The following is an 18543-nucleotide window of genomic DNA, read 5'->3' as shown; positions in this document are numbered from 1 at the left end:
TATGAGAGCCTGGGCTGTTGACACCATGTTTCCCTCCATCGGGAAAGACTGTCAACAGCTCTCTCAGAAACCCCCAGAAAGATGAGCAGGCCACAGGCACATGGAAAATGGACGCCATAGCAAACAGTTCAGAGAATGCTCCAGTTCCAGTCCCACAGAGCGGCTTTACTGTCTATTTCAACCTGCTCAGCTTTCCACGACACCCTGAGCAGGAGGGAAATGGGAGGAGAGGCAGGGAGGGTCATTCACACAAAATACATCATAAATTTCAGGAAATATGGACCAAAGAGACTATGGAGAGCCGGGAATTTGAAGTCACAGAGACCTTGGTCCTTACCTGCCACTTATTAACATTCCGTCTGGAGCATTAGTCTCCCTGAATCCTTACAGACTTAATCTAAAATCCCCTTGAGGTTAAGAAGAGAGGAATGCATCACCTAGAACCATTTCTGATCCTCATTAGGGAACAGTGGACACTGTGTATTTCAGCGGGAGTCTTGTGGGTGTGGTCACTTCCAGTCAAACAGTAAAAGGGAAGGAAAGAAAGAAGAGAGGAACAAGGAGTGAGAGAAAAGGAGACTTGAGGTGGAGAAAGAGCTGGGGGAATAAGGAGAAGGAGAGATGGAGGGAAAGAGAACAGTCACTCCTAGCTGAATTCTTGTTTGCAAACGTGAAAACGTCCTTTATTTCTTCCTTCCTTCTCTCCTTCCTGTCTCAACAGGAAGCTGCTACCAAGAACATCACAAGCCACTGGGCAGATCCTTCCACCTTCTATGCCACCAGAACGGTGCCTGAAGAAGGGCAGTGGCCCACACCCGGGGAAGGAGTGGAGCTCAGGAGAAACGCCAGCACGTGGGTCTTGGAAGAGACAAGCATTCTGACTACCATCATGCCCCACACAAAGGCCAACAAGACGGTGCCCTATGTGCCGAGCCCCCAAGGACAGTGCTGGGAGACATATGTTGGCCAGGTGTTTGCCTCTGCCCCTCGGGAAGTCCCTCTGACACCTCACCTGACAACTTTCGGGTGCATCACTGTTCCTTTTTCATAGAAAACCATCCGGCGAAGTTTTATTGTCTTAGGTTACAGGTCTCAGAATTAATCATAGTAACTAAGCAAAGTCCTTGTAAGATGCTGACCTCAGCCTCATAGGCACAGATGGGGAAACTGAGGCACACATGGTTAAGAACTTGTTTTTCAGAACCTCAGACCTCAGGGTCTTCCTAAGTTTTGTGTGGGTAGCACGGTGGCTTTGCCTTGGGACCCAAAGTCAAAGTAACAGATACCCTCCAAACAGCCATGATGTGGTAGGAGCCCCTCCCTCTGCCCCTGTTCTGTATAGAGATGTGAAGGGAATATATCAGATGGCCCCTGACTCTGGCTCCAGGAAAGGGACAGAGACAGGGTGGACCAAGGGGGATTGTGGAGAAGACAGAGAAAGGGAGGACTATGGGGGGTGGGGCATGGTGGCAGCAGGACCCGCTGTATTGCAGGAGATGCTGAAGCTGTCGGTGATTGACATGCTCTTCACGGTGGCCAGCATCCTCCTCATCGACTTCTTCCGAGGACTTTTCGTGCGCTACCTAAGTGACTATTGGTGTTGGGACCTGGAAAGCAAGTTTGTAAGTGGAATGCTGTGTGCTTGGGGACGGTTCTAGAACTAAATCCGCCTTCTGGCTGTTGGCCTGCTTAAGAATTAGTCAGGCTTGTGTTGCATGATGTTTTCTGGGGAGTCTGCTTCTGCTCGTCTCCAATAGACACAAGAAGTGAGTCCATTCAAGTCTAGCTTAGTGAACCTGTGAGCTTCTTGGGGCTACTTGCAAGGACATGGGTGAAGGGTTACCTAGAGGCCCATGGGTGATTCAGGCAGCTACTTCACCAAATTTCCCATGCCAGCACAGGTGATGACAATCTTTGGTCTCCTTGGTAACTGCTTGTATAACCTACGGGAGGGCCTCCTGAGCCGGGGACATTTCCTGAGCCTCGAAGTCTTGGCTTTCCTAAGTCCCCTGACCCTCCTCCTTCCAGGAGGGAATGCTTCCATCCAAGGAAACTGCTACATATGAGCATGGCCCAAGTGGGCAGAGATAGCTCAAGGGGGGTCACGAAGGAAGAGGAGGGGGCATGCAAGACTAGCTCTTGCCCCTGCTTTACATATCCCCGTTTGCTCTAAGTATCTATAAGAGCAGAGCAGTCTGTCCAAGTGGCCACAGAGAGCGGCTGTGTACAAGGGACTTAGTGGCTTTGTTTTTAATGCCAATGTTTTTCTCTACCAGCCTGAATACGGGGAATTCAAGATTGCGGAGAATGTGCTGCACCTAGTCTACAATCAAGGCATGATTTGGTAGGTCTCAAAGCTGCTTCCCAGCTTCACTTATGTCTGTCATCTGGGCTAAGGTTCCAATGAGCCTTGAACTCCAATGAACATTGTGAGTTCAGGTGGACCTATGAACTCACACAGCCACAATCACCATCAGGAAAGAATATTGACAAGGGGACTATTTCTCAGGTATGGTCATTTTATCGGTGACTTTCTGAGGGTTTACAGGAAAGAATAACAGAGAGGGTGGTTCCTTTTTAAACCACTTCTGGTCGCACCCCCCCAAAATGCCTGCAGAGGAAGTGGTGGAGTCCCTCAGCTGGGAGGGGAGTAACCCAGGAAGAGGGACTTCTCATCAGGAAGGTGTCAGGGACTGTGTGGGACACTCAGAGCCAAGCCCCAGTTGGGCATTTCCCATCATTTCTTTTGTGTAGACATGAGGGCCAGATGGAGGGCTATTTTTCTGGATAGCTGGCATATCCTAGCAGGTGACCAAGTCCCTGGCAAACCTCTTAGCCTGGGACACCTCCAACCAAGTAGGTCCTGTTCCTAGGGGCACCAGGGTACTACCTAGGATCATCTTGTTATTCGCTCCTCAGTAGTGTGTGAGTGAGAAGGGAACACAGAACATACCACAGACCCGCTTAGGAGTTTATTAGAGGGGGTTTGCACAGACCTGGGAAGTCAGTGTGGAGAGGGAGAAGAAGGGGGGGGGAGAGAGAGAGAGAGAGAGAGAGCGCTCCAGCTATACCAATGGGACCACAAATGACACTGTAGGTCCAAGTACCATCAGTCAAACAAAAAGAGGAAGCTTGGCTATTCCTTACATTCAGAAAATATAACCTCCTCCGTCAGTCACAGAACACATAGGGAACCCCATAGTGTAAATCTGGTGTTTGAAGTCATGCGCGCTATTTATTTAATGTGTGCTAGGTCCCCGGCACGCTGAGTTAATCTTTCCTGCAACCCCATCAAGTCACTGCAGTCCTGGATGCAGTGAGAAAGGAGGCGACAGAGGCACCAGGAGGCATGCCTGCCAGAAAAAAGCAAGCATTTGTTCTTAAAACATTCTTACTTATTAAACACTTAATTTTCCGGCCACTAACTCTGAATTCCACAGGGATCAGTTCAATTGCAAATCCAATACAAATTGATTTTGAACCAAAGCAGAGGCCCTGGGCTTTGTTTTGTGTTTGACATTTGCACTTTGACTAGATGCCCCAGTATCCCTGGGGTAGCTGAGTAGTGACTCCCCGTTCACTTACTTTGCTCTTAAAAGTGTCCACATCTAGACCGAGGGTCACTTTATTGGTACCATATCTTTAATCAAATTGATTAACTTTTCTAGATTTGCCCTCCTGATCTTTCCTTTTCACAATTTCAGAAGCATAAATAAGCTAACATGCTCAAGGGTGCTGAGAGCAACGGACAACAAAAGTTGTGTGTGTGTGTGGGGGGGGGGTGTTTAACTTGTGTTGATTCCGTCTGAAACTCAGTAACTTATTAACTTAATTCTTGCTCCAGAACTGCAAAGTCTGAAGTTTAGGCCAGTTCTCCTGTGTCTGCTGCTCTCCAGAGAAGGCCTTTCCCTTTGCTAAACTAGGAGAGGGACAAACACATTACCATTGCCCACTGGCAGGGACCAGCCATACCTCTGGGATGTGAAGACTGTGTCTCAGCTCTCCAGAGGTCTCTCCAGAGGTTTCTGTAATCATAATGTCTCGGGCCCTTGCTCCGTCATGGGGCTCTGGTATGTAGCCCTGAATGTGAACACATACAGACTGACTTGACCTTCTGTCACTACAGGATGGGGGCCTTCTTCTCTCCATGTCTACCAGCCTTCAATGTCCTCAAACTCATCGGGCTGATGTACCTGAGGAGCTGGGCAGTGTTGACCTGCAACGTCCCCCACCAGCAAGTGTTTCGAGCCTCCAGGTTGGTTAGGGGTAGTGTCTGCCTTCGGCTGAGACCATACATCCTCTGAGCATGTCTCTTCCGACAAGGGGGCTCCTAGCACAGTGCCTATCAAAACACTGCTGTTTTTCTACTCAGTTACCACCGTGAAGACACTGCCTATGCCTCCCCTTTGGAATCAGTCATAATCCCGTTATAATTTAAAAAAAAATGGCGGGGAGAGGGGCAGAGAGTGGGGGGGTGTTACAGAACTCCTGTTGAGAGTTTATTGGATGGGGGCACGCAGAAAGTCCTGCCTGCCTCTTTGGAGGAGGAGCAGCGGGAATTGGGGGGGGGAGGAACCGGTGGAGCTTGCTTTTAAAGGGGCCTTGGCATATGCGTGCAGCAGCCACGCAGCACACGCAAGCAGATTGAGACTGGCTAGGTATTTGCCTGAGCATTGACAAGCACATCCTGACAGGTGACGGTGCACAGGCCAGCAGAATGCCTGAATGCTAACACATCCCTTGAAAGCTCTTGGCACGTCTGTTCTTTAAGTTTTTACTGACGCCTAGGGACTATTTGGTAAAAGAGCACAGGTTAGAAAGTACCAGGCTTGGACGTTCACAGGCTGAACACAAAGGTACAACCAGCATCCACATATGAGCGGAACGTGTGTGATTCCCAAAACACATCACTTCTCCTTCCTGTCACCCTGATTTCTCTAGAACTAGCTGGGTTTGCCTGGTTTTGTCGTTTGTGTTGAACAGGACACACACAGAATGTGTTCCTTTATGTTCAGGGCTGTTTGTTTTGTTCTTTACTCAACAATTTGTTTTCCTTCCTTGTGTTGCTGAGCAAACACACAAAACTGGCCTCCACGTTTGTTTATCTGTATTGTGGCTGCTCCCAGTTGCTGACTGTAACGCCCAACACCCTTGACCGTGTTCCTTTGGCCAGGCCCACACCACAGGGTGGCAGGCTGAGTGTTAGGGCACACACACATTAGTTTTTACAGTTGGTTAAAAGTTTGGATTGTTCTACGATCCTGACGCTGCTTACTCTTCCCTGAATTTCATCTTAGCCACATGACTGAGTTCATAACACGTTTTGAGTCTCCTGATTAGACCTCAGTTACAGTGTTTTGTTACATAATTATCTGATAATTTAATTATCACATTAATTATCACAGCAACTAATTGATTAATTATCTGTGACTGTCTGATCTGTCAGTGGCTATCAAATGTCTTACCATGACCTGAAAAGCATTCTATTTATATTTTACATGGTGACCAGTATGCAGTTATGTTTATGTTTGGTTATATGTGGTCTTATATATTTACATGTAGTTAATTTAATCTGCACCTCCCAAAGACCCCACAAAGGCAACCACACCTCAGTATGGACTGCAGAGGGTACAAGCATTAGCACCTACTTAACGCCTTCCATGCAGGACTTCTGGTTAAGCCCTTTTTGTCAGAGAATGGGGAAGATGGGGAAATCAACAGACAGGGTAGTTGAGCATCACAAGACCAATAAACTATATACAGGGCCTCATATATCAAATTAGTCTGAGTCACTGTTGGGGAAGCCAGACGCTTGAAGGTCCTGATACCAGCCTGGGACTATTTACTCTGCACAGTAAGGAGCAGAGAGAAAAATGTCATCCAAGGCAGATGGTTGAGGGTTTATTTCTGAGACCCAGGAGGCAAGCTTCAGGCAGCAGCAGGAAAGGAAGGCACCAGACATCAGTGTTCTAAGTTAATACTGGTCAGTCGAAGAAAGAGAGCATGTGCAAAATGAATTCGGGCTCAGCAAAAGCAGCAAGGGAACCAGTCTGGTGGACTGACTGGCCAGGAGCTCTGTAAGAGATCCTTTTATTGATAGATACATGAAAGATCATTTCACGAGTGGATTCCTGAATTCACTTATCTGAATCTCTTATCTGAACTAGGAGTTGTCCTACGGAACCATTACCTAAGCAAACATAGTCATTAGAAGAAGTCCAGGTGTGCCTGGAAAGTCTCACAACTGAGATTCTGAAATCTCCAAGGTAGAGCGACCCCATAAATCTCAGATAACAATCACTGATATTTACAAGAGATAATTCCAAGGCCTAAGTGGCCATCCCTCCAGAGGAAATGGCAGGTGCGATGGCCTTGTTAATATTTCACTACAATTAGGTAGGGCCCCAGGTGTGTGGGCAGCAGTTCTAAGATTGCCGCACATAGCACTAACTGGGTAGAAGCCGTGCACACGGGGTGGAGCCACTGCCACCGCCTTCGTGGCTTACAACTTACAAGTGCCCGGCCACGGTTAGTGAAGTGAATTGTCTGGGCTGGAAGCCTTTTGCTGAAAGCTGATTTCCAGGTTTCTGTGCTGTGCAGGCCCCTCACACACAGCACAGGGGTGTGTGTATGTGCGCGTGCATGAGCACTCAAGCATGCCTTATTCAAGCACATGCTAGTTTATGTATGTATTTGGATACATACAATACACTTGGGTACATTGCACATGTGTGTGCATAAGTATGGAAGGCAGAGTTTGATTTTTCTCAGTTACTCTCCACCTTATGGTTTGCCAGTCTGGCCAGCCTGACTGGACAATGAGTCCCAAAGACTCTCCTGTCTCTGCCTCCCCAGTGCTGGGATTTCTAGAACTGTTACAGATCAAACTCACCCAGGTCTTCATTCTTGTACAGCAAGCACTTTACCAACTGAGCCATCTGGGCCCCTGATTAGACACCAGTTTTATCTCCAGAGGTTTCTGCCTGACTCTGGATGGGTTATTAGGATGCACTCATTCAGGTTCCGGAATGAACGCTGCATGATAACCGGTCTTTCTGCAGATCCAACAACTTCTACCTGGCCATGCTCCTGTTCATGCTCTTCCTCTGCATGCTGCCAACCATCTTTGCCATTGTCCACTACAAACCGTCTCTGAACTGTGGCCCCTTCAGGTAACACGCACAGGCAAAAAAAAAAATAAGAAAACAAATAAACAGATCAGTGAATATAATGTAATATAATATGATATGATCTTTTTAAGTAAGAGGGGAAAAAAGAAGCCTAGTATGGTTCATCACACCTCTAAATCCTAGTGTTTGGGAGGCTGAGACAGGAGGATTGTCAATAATTTAAGGCCAGCCTGAGATACCAAGTAAGACTCTGTCTCAAAACTGAAAATGTCCATACAAGAAACCTACAGACCAGGCAGGTTGTATTTATGTATTTAGAAATAGGTGTATATGTATATATGCATATAACAATTAATACAATAAGACACTATGTGTTTTAGAGAGCGTGAGGAAGGGGTCTATAATAGGTTTGGTGGGAAAAAATAAAAGGAGGAAATGATGCAATTATACTATAATCTTAAAATAAGAAAGAAAGAAAGAAAAAAGAAAGAAAGTAAAAGGAAGGAAGGAGGGAGGGAAGGAAAGGGAAGATGGTTATATACCAGTCTATATGGCTGAAGCCAGAAGCTTAACATAAAGACAGTCCATGGCAATTTTCAGTCTACAGTACCTCGCTGTACAGAAATCTCAACTGCAGTCTCCACTGATGCCTAAGCCAACTTAATTTTGACACCCAAACCCTTGGAGGTGTCTGCATTTACTCATTAAAATGTCAGGGTGCTCGCGCTGTGATCAACTGCCCACCTCCGGTCCTACTGGGTAGCTAAATGACTGCTTCACAGAACTTGTGGGAACATTAGGCATCTTTGCCATTTGGAGATTTGCCTCCAGCTTTTGTAGCTGGCTTTGGAACTCCGCCTCTAGACACCCAAACATTTTTGATAGGTCTTGAATCATTCCATGGCCAAAAGCAGTCACATCTGGAGTCATCTTTCCCTTTCTTACAGCGGGCAAGAGAAGATCTATGACATCGTGTCAGAGACAATAGAGAATGACTTCCCTGCATGGTTTCACATTGTGGTGGGACACATCAGCAGCCCCGTGGTGATCCTCCCAGCCGTACTGCTTCTGTTGTGAGTGCGACACCTTCCAGCCTCCAGGGGGCATCATTCCTCCCAACCTCCAGGGGGCACTACACTTCCCAGCCTCCAGGGGGCACGTCCCAGGCTCCAGAGGCCATCATACCTCCCAGCCTCCAGGGGACACTACACTTCGCAGCCTCCAGAGGCTGTCATACCTCCCGGCCTCCAGGGGTCACCACATCTCCCAGCCTCCAGCGTCTGTCATAACTCCCAGCCTTGAAGGAGCATCTTCAAGAGATGGTCTCTTCTTTTAGAGGCCTCTCAGCCTCTAGAGGATGCCACACCCCTCACCCTTCAAGGACAGCTCTGTGTGTGTGTGTGTGTGTGTGTGTGTGTGTGTGTGTGTGTGTGTGTGTCCACATGATCACACTACTGTCCAATAATTAAATGAAATTAGTCCATTCAGAAATCACTTACAGGAGTTGATTATCTGAGCCACACTTTAGAATGGCACAAGCCACCATGCTACAGAGAGACATCTACATAGCTACTGATTCAACCACAGCATCTGGTAGATTACTGTGGCCACTATGATGGGACTGGAGGGACTGGATACTATTAGTACCAGTACAGTACTCTGCAGCAATGTAGATAATTTTGATATGTCATAATTCCGCTCAGTCGCTTATGTTTAAGAGTGTTTTCAGGGAGAAGGAAAACAAGCACCTACCCCTACCGCTTGATTGGCTGCAAAGAGCCTGCTGATCTTGGTATCTTGTTTTTACTGTCAGGGTGCAGAAATTGAAGGCAACAGAAGGGAGGTAGGAAAGGCAGATACATATTTGTTCGGGGTTCAGTAGTCAGTGGGCAGCCCATATCTGACCTGGGAGCGCTCATTTCCTCTGCCGCCTGAGTAGGACCTGAACGCTAAAGAGCCAGCTGATGCCCACTCACTATTCCGTGTCCTTTCAGCCCACTCACTGTTCCATGTCCTTTCCAGCATGCTCATCTACTACCTTCAGAGCATCGCCAGGTCCCTGAAACTCAGCAGCCAGCAGCTCAGGATGCAGATCCAAAATGTAAGCATCATCTGAACTCCACTCTCATCCGTGGCAACGTCAACCCTGGCCATATGCCTGCACCCTTGCCAGCAGGACAGTGCAAAGGAACTCAAACCCTCAGGTTCTAATGTCACTTGGTCACCTACTATGGTATAAAGTGGCTACCCATGAAGTCCCCTCAAGTGATTTCTAAGAATACCCTGTGGGTTGCTGACATTTGCTGGGAGCAACCCTGCTCACTTGAGTATTCTCAAGGTGCCCGGCACCTCTGCAGACTTTAATAGACTGGTGAGGAGCCACCCTAACCTAACCTGGATCGATTTTAACCCTTGATCCCCTAGGGCTGTTTGCACCCTAACCTCCTCTTCTCCTCTTTCTTATCCTTTAGATATGGCTGGTGTGAACTCCTTTCCACCTGGGGTTCACATCCTCTCCTAAAGTAACCAAATTGAGGCAGACAGTTTCAGCCCTACCACAACTACTCCTCTGTATCCCCCCCCCTCTTAGGGTCTGGAGGAGGACAGGGAAGCATCCATGGTACCAAATTCAAGGAGGCTTTCTCTTGGTCCGGCCTACCCTACCTTTCATAACACTGAGAATCATACTTCCTTAAGTGTGGTGTCCTGTTCACCTTCTTTGTCTTTACCATCTTTAAAGAACAACTCTCTGCACCCTTTTCCTTAAGGAAAGAAAAACAAGTGCTCCCACAAATTCAAATGTATGTAAAGGGGTAACAAGCTAGCTTTGCGAAATGTCAAGTTAGAAATCCCCTTCCAGTTGCAAAGCATTTTGCCTGTGGATATTTCCCTAGTGGTTGATCTGTATTTTCTTTGAGACTGAAGCCACATCAGGCTGAGCCTCCCGAATCTAAAGATCTAAATTGCTTCAAGACCTGAAAGTCTCTGGCCGTCAACATGAGGCCACATGTGGAAAATTCTACACTATGAAAGTGTTCTGTGCCCAAAATTATCAAAAGTAATATTCTATAAAATCTCCTCTAGGCCACATGTACTCAGTACAGATGAAAAGAAATAAAGCTCATTTGAGATTTGGATCCTATTGCTAAGATAACCAGAATATGAAAAACTATGGGTCCCAACTCCTTCAGATACAGGATACTCTGCCTGACTTGGAAGAATGTCACACACCCATGAATTAGTTGTCCTTACAGGAAACCCAACAGGTGTAAAGCCCTGGCTCTTCCATCTTTGTATTTATTTACTCAAGTAGCAGGTCCAGTCTTCGAGGAGGAACGCTTGTTTGTCCCGGCTGCCCAGAACCAAAATAACCACACAGAAACTGTGTTATTTAAATCACTGCTTGGCCCATTAGCTCTAACTTCTTATTGGCTAACTCTTATATCTTAATTTAACCCACCTCCATTAATCTGTGCATCACCACAAGATTGTGGCCTACCAGCAAAGGTTCAGCACATCCGTCTCCAGCAGTTCCATGGCTTCTCCCCGACTCCACCCTTTTCTCCCAGCATTCAGCTTAGTTTTTCCCGCCTAACTAAGTTCTGCCCTGCTATAGATCCAAAGCAGTTTCTTTATTTATCAACGGTAAACACAGCATACAGATCACCATCCCTATTACTGAGCATTCTGTTCTCATTGGTGCTATCATGCCTGAGGTCGGAATGATAGCACCTAAGTCTTCTCTCTCCCCAAAGTAAAACATTAACTGCCTCCTCTCAGGCCTGAAGCAAACTGATTGTCATTTACATTTCAGGCAAGATCTGAAGATAAGAAAAAGGTTGCCCAGATGGTAGAGGGTAAGTGAATCTTCAAATACAAATGTCTACTCTCTAAGTTGATGGGCATTTTGAGAAAGTGCAGAAGGTCTACCACTTGTGAAAATGCCTCATAACCACTGCGGGGTTTTCACAAGTCAGTGGGCACACTAAAGAAAACCTAGGGCTATCCACAGCTCTGGGCCTTTGATTTAATCATGCCCAGGCCTGTAACTAAGTCCCTGACCTCTGTCATCAGAAAGGGGCTTTGAAACAGGAGAGAAAACTCAGTATGGTAGGGTGGAAAATGCTCAAGAGCCTGTGTGTCTGACCACACGATATATGTCCTCTCAGGCACCCATCTCTTCCCACGTGAGCCCACATCCCTGGCCTCTGCCCGGGTCTTCTCCGTACGTACTACCTAGTGATGCCAGGCAGGCAGGCCTGGCCACTGAAGCAGATTCCAGAGTAAAGATTCAAAGTCATCGACTCTCCAAGGCCATACTGTCTTTCCTCCAGTTCTCTAAACTCAAACCCATCACGAAGAGAAAGCTATGGCCCAAAAGAGAGGAAAAGTGTGGGGAGCAAGATCTGATGTGGCTAGAAGGCCAGATTTGAGGGTTGGGAGGTGGGCAGGTACAGCTCAAAACAGAAGCAGTGACTCTGCTTCTTAAGGCCACCAGTAGAGTGCACTGAGCACCAGGATGCTCAGTTGGTACCACTGGACTGGTGCACAGCACACACCACCTGCCATGGTACTCAAATGTTGTCATGAGCCAGTCCCTGTGACTGTTTTAAGGTGAGCTCTCTGGAAGAGACCTCATCTCCTCTAGGAGACTCAGGCCTAAGCATCACACTCCAAGGTGACTGTGGCTTGTGCTATAAAACCCACTGTATCTGTTAGAGATCACTCGTCAATCAAGAATCATTGTTTAATCTAGGCAGAGCTGCCCCCAAAGCAGGATCCACAGAAACTTTCTCAATCAGCCTGCCTTGCTGATTATACCCTGTAGTCTTGGGGTGCCCTGGGTTCCTCGAGTTCTCACTTAAGCTCCCTGGAGACCATTGGGTTCGCCGTGTTTGTGGGTACGGCTGACACCTGTAATCTGCGTTCTTATGGAAATCCTACAGCTGAATCAGTTTTGTGTCAGCCAGCTTTCTGACAGGATAACAAACACCTGACATCACTTTCTTATAGAGACAGTAACGTCTGTCTTGGCTCACGGTTCCAGGTTCCAATCTGCTCCACTGGCCCCATTGTTCAGGAAGGGAGTACACCACACTGCCAGTGTGTGCCCAGCAAGTTTGTTCACCCCACAGTCCGAAGCAGAACAGGTTCTCACAATCCCCTCAGAGCATATGACCCCTATGACCAGAGTACTCACCACCAGGCCCTAGTCTTAAAGGTGCCACCTTAGGGACCAGGTCTTAGCATATGGGCCTTGTGAGGGACTTAAGGGTCAAAGCATAGTAGAGCTGGACATGTCATCTGCTCCTCCCTCTGCCCGCAGCTCGAATCCAGACTCATGAAGAAAGCACCAAGAGGCTTCTAAAGGAAGGTGACCTCATCAGCCAGCTGTCCTCAGCATACTTGGCAACGCCCCAAAACAATGGCACCATGGTCAACTTTGACTCTCTGAGTAGCAAGAGCCTCAGGATGGAGACGGTCACAAGGTCCCTGCCCCAGAGTCCTGGGCAAGGGTCCAGGGGCCCCTGCTCTCCTCTTCCAGGTGGATCTAGAGCCAGGCCAGAGCAGGACGCCAGCAGGTGAGGGTGACCTCTGACCCAGAAAGAAAGTCGACTTCTTGAGTACGATACTGGTGGCAGGACCAGAAGAGGCTGGGGACATTGAACTCCAGGTCTAATAGAGGGAGTCAGAAGGCAGGGACTGCTGGGACCCTGAGGATGTGGGAAGTGGGAGGGGAGGTCCAGATTTTTCCAACCTTCCATTACTACATAATCTGTAAGAAAATCTTTCTTGCCGCCTCGTACACATATTTCTGTAGCCTATGAAAATCAGATGGCTTTTTAACAGTTTGTGTCCCCAGACAGGATTTGGGGGTGCAGAAGCAGAAGGCACAGTAGCCTCAGGAGTCCCCCAAGAGTTTTAAAGACCTGATGCAGGCCAAACTGTGATCTGTAGCTTCCGCCTCGGGAAGAATTTCAGGACTAGCCAGTTTATGAAGTAGCGCTGAGGTTAGAAAAGTCATTTTGATACAGGCTGAAGCAGGAAGGCGAAGTGGCAGAGAGGGACATGAAGGAAAGCTAGGATGTACTGGAGAGCAGGGGTGTGGACTCCTCGAGGAGAGCCACAGTCCTTTGTTTTTGCTTTGTTGCCGTGTTTGTTGCAATAGGGGTTGAAGTTATTATGTGCAGAAGGCTATTAGGAAATTTAGAAGAGATTCCTCCTGAACACCTGGCAGGATTGCAATTGATAAGATGAAAATATGTCACTCTCAGGGACACAGGAAGTCAGAATATGGTCACAGGAAACCAAGTGAGTAGTCTTGTTTGAGGTTCCCTGGGGAAAGGAATGGCTCTACCCAAAGAGATAAATACACTTTTTCTTTTTCCTTTCTGCAAGTTATCATAGAAACCAAGATTTTGTCTTAAGCAAGTTTCTTCATATCTTGTGGTACCTAGGCAAGTAGCAAGGGACCTAAGTCCTTCTTGGGGGGTCATAGGGGGTTGGGGTGTCAAACCAGTCACTAGTCCTTGGAGCAGTTATATCTCCCTCACGTGGAAATTTAAGGGAGAGGCTGAGAACCTGGAGGGCAATTTGGCCACTGGAGTAGTATTCCTAAAATGCGCTCTACAAGCATTGGTCCCATGAAATGCTCCTAACAGAGCCAGTGCCTTGTGATAGGATATCACATGCGCTTGCCAGGCATCTCCACGGCGACTGGCATCCCTTGTTGTATGAGGTCTCTGAGATGTCCAGTGTGGTCCCTGAGTGCATCACCCACAGATGGTTTGGAAGGAGGGAGAGAGAGGCCATAGCTACTTAACCACTTCTGTCTTACAGGTGCCTGCAGGGGCCATGTGCCAGCACAGGCAACCTCCACAAGAACAGATCCTACACATCCGTGACACAGACACAGCCCCTCAAGGATGTCCGTTCAGAGCCTCTTTCCCGGAAAGACTTTCAGCCAATCAGACCTCGTTTCTGTAGGCCTGGGGTCTCTGCCTTGATGACACACGGCCACAGACCCCGTACTCCCAGATACTATGTTGTAAATGAACGTGACTGTCACAGGAAGACCCACCCGACTTTCTGGCCAGAGAGACATTTCAAGATTGATGCCTTAGGCGACATTGTGGAACTGTACCCCAGGAATGTACAGCGGTACATGTCCTGGGGCCCCCACCAGCCTTGCTCACCACAGCTGAGTGAAGAAGAGGAGGAGATGCTGAGGGCAGATTTGGTCCAATGGCCCATCCCCCACGGCTCCCTGACAGACCTTCCTCGGGCTTCTCGTTTTTACACTGGAGACAGACCAGAAAGTGACGTCAGAGACCCCGAGTACCAGCGAAGGTTGTACTACCGATATGGGGATGATAATTTTGAGGGGCAGCTTGAAGGGCCCCCATTTGTACACAAAAAGCCACGACCCAGGAATGTCCATTACCCACAGCATCCTCTGACACCCAGAGTCAAAGCCAAGTTTGAACCATCCTTGACAGAATCTGATTCTGTGTCAGCGGCCTCCAGCAGTGACCAGCAGAACAGCAACAATGACCAATACCTGCAGGTCATGTCCAGCCAAGGCAGATTCCCGAGGTCTGCCAGCCAACTGGGCAGGAGGAAGGCCAAGTCCAGGCAGGCACTGCCCACGGATCTAAATGACCTAATTTGTTCAAATGTCTAGGCTTCTTTCAATGTCCCTTCCTAAAGACTGGGTCTCTTTGGGAAGTATTGGGAGCACAGTCACACCCTTTCTGGAAGGGAGAACCTCTCTGGGGATGTTAGAGATCTGTGAAGCTTCTTTAGGCGCCGCTACTGTCTGAGGTTCTGAGACCCTGGGGCCGTCACTTCCTGTTCACAGCAATGGTGTGTGAGTGGCCACTCCTGGTGCTTCCTAATGGCTAGCACACATCACCCCATCGGGCTGTACCTTCAGGAAAACATCAGGCCTTTGATTCCATTCAGGGTGGCTGGCCATGCTCACCAGCAAGCCAGACATCTCACCAGGACTGCGAAAACCAACCTTGACACTCTGTTCATCTTCAGTGACCTGAGTGAGTGCTTTCTTTGGCCATGTGTTCTTTCAAGTATCGACACTCTATAGTGAGCAAACTCAAGTGGCCACCCTTGACGTGGTCACGGCATTTAGTTTATGAGGACAATCGGTTTAGTGGCGGCCAGTGCAGTGCACCGCAAGCGTCTTTAACTCTATATTTAGCTAATCAGGATATGGATCAGACAGGAGTCCAAATTTACACCTGGGGCTCCCTGGTTCACTTCACTGAGGAGGATGGGGATTGAGACTCAGCATCCGCAGCTGGAAGTAGGGCTCCAACATCCATCCCTGAGAGCGCCTGACTTCTCACCTCTTGACTCTCTGTGTTTGCTGACCTTGTTTTTGCCCACTGCCAACAGACTTCCTTTTGGTAGGAGGTGAAGAATTCACAGCCATGGAGATGCCAAGGTTCTAGCCTTCACCCAACAAGCCCAAGGGAAAGAGCCAAGCTGAGGTTATCTACTTCCCGTTGGGTCTGCCCTCAAGGAGTTGTTCCCTGGATCCTCTGACTGACCTTGTGCAGGGCTTGGGAGCTGTGTGTGCCCGGACTCCTATTCCCATATCTCCTTTTAGACACTCCGACTTCTAACATTCCTGTCTCCTCAACTATACTCCGAGTAGCTTTGGAACAAAAGTGGCACCATGGTTCGACATTCCCAGTAACGGCACACGATAGAAACCACACGGTTTCTGGCACTGCTCTCTATCAGAATAACAAAGGGAACTCTCCACAGATTGAATTTCTCTGAAAACAGAGAGCATCACATTGATAATTCCATAGCACTGTAAACCATGGGCACACACACAGTCAGGAGCAAAGGTTTCACAAGCAAATGAAGCTTGCCTAAGCTGTTTCAGTTACCTCTCCTTGTCACTAAGATCAACAACAAGGGTGGCACCAGCCCAAGGTCAGAGGGACGTTCTTGCATGTCTGTATACAGTTGTGGCACAATAGTGCCAGGTTGTGGTCGGGCCAAATTTTGTGAACATTTTCTGTTATTGGGCGCATGTGCACCGATCTCCCCATTCACAATGTTCTATTTACCTTCTTGCCAGTTCTCGACACAAGCAAGCTCGTCTTAACTCTCGGGATTTTCACCCCAAGTAGCAAGGTGAGGGGCGAAGTCGAGGAGACACCATGTAGGTGCCGAAGGAGAAAGATGCCAGCTGCCAGCCAGAGCCTTACCAGTAGGCCACAGACTCGTGGCGATACACAGACTAATAGAAATGGGTTAATTTGATATGTAAGAGTTAGCTTGAAATATGCCTAAGCTATTGGCCAAAGAGTGTTGTAATTAATATAGTTCCTGTGTTATTATTAGGGTCTGGGCAGCCAGGAAGCAAATGAGCAGTCTCCGTCTACATTAAGTCAATGCTATTACCCTACATCTATCACTGCATTTATTTGTATTTCGAAATCTATTATAGAAGTATGCACAGATGAAACTCCCTATGACAGCTGTTTAGTATTTCATTATTTGGATAAGCTACATAATATCTCTTCCTTTTCTTCACAAAGGATATTGGCTATATAATATCTCTTCCTTTTCTTCACAAAGGATATTGAAACGATTTCCTTATCTTCCCGATTTAAAAGGTGTACTAGCCACGCTGTGGTGTTGCACGCCTTTAATCCCAGCACTCGGGAGGCTGAGGTAGGCAGTTCTCTGTGCATTTGAGGCCGGCTTGATCTACAAGAGCTAGTTCCAGGACAGCTAGAACTGTTACACAGATACACCCTGTCTCAAAAAAAAATAAATAAATAAAATAAAAGGTGTACTAATTTTTGTATGTTTTCTTTGCAAGCTATTATTGAAGTTATTATTTCTTATAAAGAGAAGCCTGTGCTTGTTGGAGACAATCATATCAGGCTTCCTCAGTTTCCTCTTTCTAATTCTTTGCTAGCCCAGATGCTGCATCCCCTGCCTTGGCAGATGACTGGAACGTCTTCCTTACAGTCTCACCCAAAACTTCATTTTGCCACATTATGCAATTTCTATCAATCTGATGGAAAAATAATAAATCAAGTGCTTTTAATCACTCTGCGCTTTTCTTTTCCTGCCTTTCTTTGAGCTGATAGGTGATTGGCCTCTCAGCATTTTTCCTCACTTTCCTGCCACGTTGTGAATCTGTTACTCTCCAGCCGAGTCACCATCATCGTTGTGAATGGGCTTCCATGAAAGCTCCTAACAAAAGCATAGCCCGCTGATCACTCACCTCCCTCCGCTTTGGGACTACCAGCCCTTATCTGTGCTTTAGAACAGAAAGCTACCAAGTTGCTTCATCAAGTTTGCTTATGGAACTGTGGTTTCACAAGATGCCTGTGTGGTTGAGTAATGGTCCGTGGCAAGGGAGATTGTCTGTTTTCTCGCCGTGTCATCAAACTATTCCTGGTAGCAGGATCCACTGTATTGTTACAAGTCTGGGGGTCTGAAGAAACAGCTTGGTGGTTAAAAGGGCATAGACTCGAGAAGATACCTGGGCTGAGTTCCATTTCCAGCATCCATGTTGGGAGGCTTATCATTGCCAATTACTCTAGTTCCATGGGCTCCAATGTTCCCTTCTGGCCTCCTTGAATACTCTGTTCATGTGTGCGTGCGCGCGTGCGTGCGTGTACACACACACACACACACACACACACACACACACACACTTAAAAATCAAATGAATCTTTTAAAACCTCTAACTAAAAATCGCTACATAGTATGTGTGCTTTCTCTTTCCATCTGTTTGTTTGCAAGTGATTGGTTCCTTTCCTCTTTTCCAAGCCCTTGGAGCCACTGGTCTCCCCCTCACCGTGCTGTGACTACATGATTAGATGCTAAATGACTCAATCCAGGTAAAATCCTCGTGTAGGACAGCAGTTGTCAAGCCGTAAACTTGAACAAACAGAAACCGTTGCTAAGGGAATGACACATGGGCATCTCCTTACTTATTTACTGGATTCACAGTGTCTGGAGCTAATGCAATGAATATTCTGTGGTAGCTCTGCCCTGGACACCTACCTCAAAGCCAGCTAGGGGTCCTGTGAGGCCTGCCAGGGAACCTGGTGGCCTGAGAGGCCAGGACTTTGTGGGACGACACTGACCAACAAACCTGTTGTGCTCAATTCTTCCTCTTCCCCGTCAGCTCTGAACTTCACCCTCACACAGACTTCTAAGGAACATGTGTCTGTCCCCCTAGGAGTGGTCTATGGGTACTGGTTAGCCCCGCTCTGCTCCAGTCGGTTGTGTTCCCTCCTCTGGGCTTACCTCCAGCAACAAAACAGACAGGGCAGCTCCAGACTACCTAGGGTCTCACCTGCCTTCCACAGGAGTTTGCCACAGGCCTTGGATATAAAAGCGCTTCTCTAAATAT

General features: G+C 47.7%; 1 protein-coding gene across 1 annotated transcript in view; it reads left to right on the top strand.

The window, feature by feature from the left end:
- Positions 1 to 16969, top strand: part of Tmc3 (transmembrane channel like 3) — a 38033-nt gene extending 21064 nt beyond the window's left edge. Inside the window, exons 13-22 of the mRNA XM_087901311.1 lie at positions 722 to 970; positions 1494 to 1622; positions 2277 to 2344; positions 4127 to 4255; positions 7062 to 7172; positions 8078 to 8203; positions 9153 to 9231; positions 10945 to 10987; positions 12457 to 12712; positions 13971 to 16969. Coding sequence (XP_087757437.1) covers positions 722 to 970; positions 1494 to 1622; positions 2277 to 2344; positions 4127 to 4255; positions 7062 to 7172; positions 8078 to 8203; positions 9153 to 9231; positions 10945 to 10987; positions 12457 to 12712; positions 13971 to 14814 — 2034 coding nt within the window. The 3' untranslated portion in view covers positions 14815 to 16969. The remainder of the gene's footprint in view (positions 1 to 721; positions 971 to 1493; positions 1623 to 2276; positions 2345 to 4126; positions 4256 to 7061; positions 7173 to 8077; positions 8204 to 9152; positions 9232 to 10944; positions 10988 to 12456; positions 12713 to 13970) is intronic.
- The last annotated feature ends 1574 nt before the right edge of the window (positions 16970 to 18543 follow it).

This window comes from Myodes glareolus, chromosome 24 (assembly GCF_982192425.1).
Source record: "Myodes glareolus chromosome 24, mMyoGla1.1, whole genome shotgun sequence".
Taxonomy (NCBI): Eukaryota; Metazoa; Chordata; class Mammalia; order Rodentia; family Cricetidae; genus Myodes; species Myodes glareolus.
The sequence above is the reverse complement of the archived record's forward strand: the minus strand, read 5'-3'. Positions and strand labels throughout refer to the sequence as shown.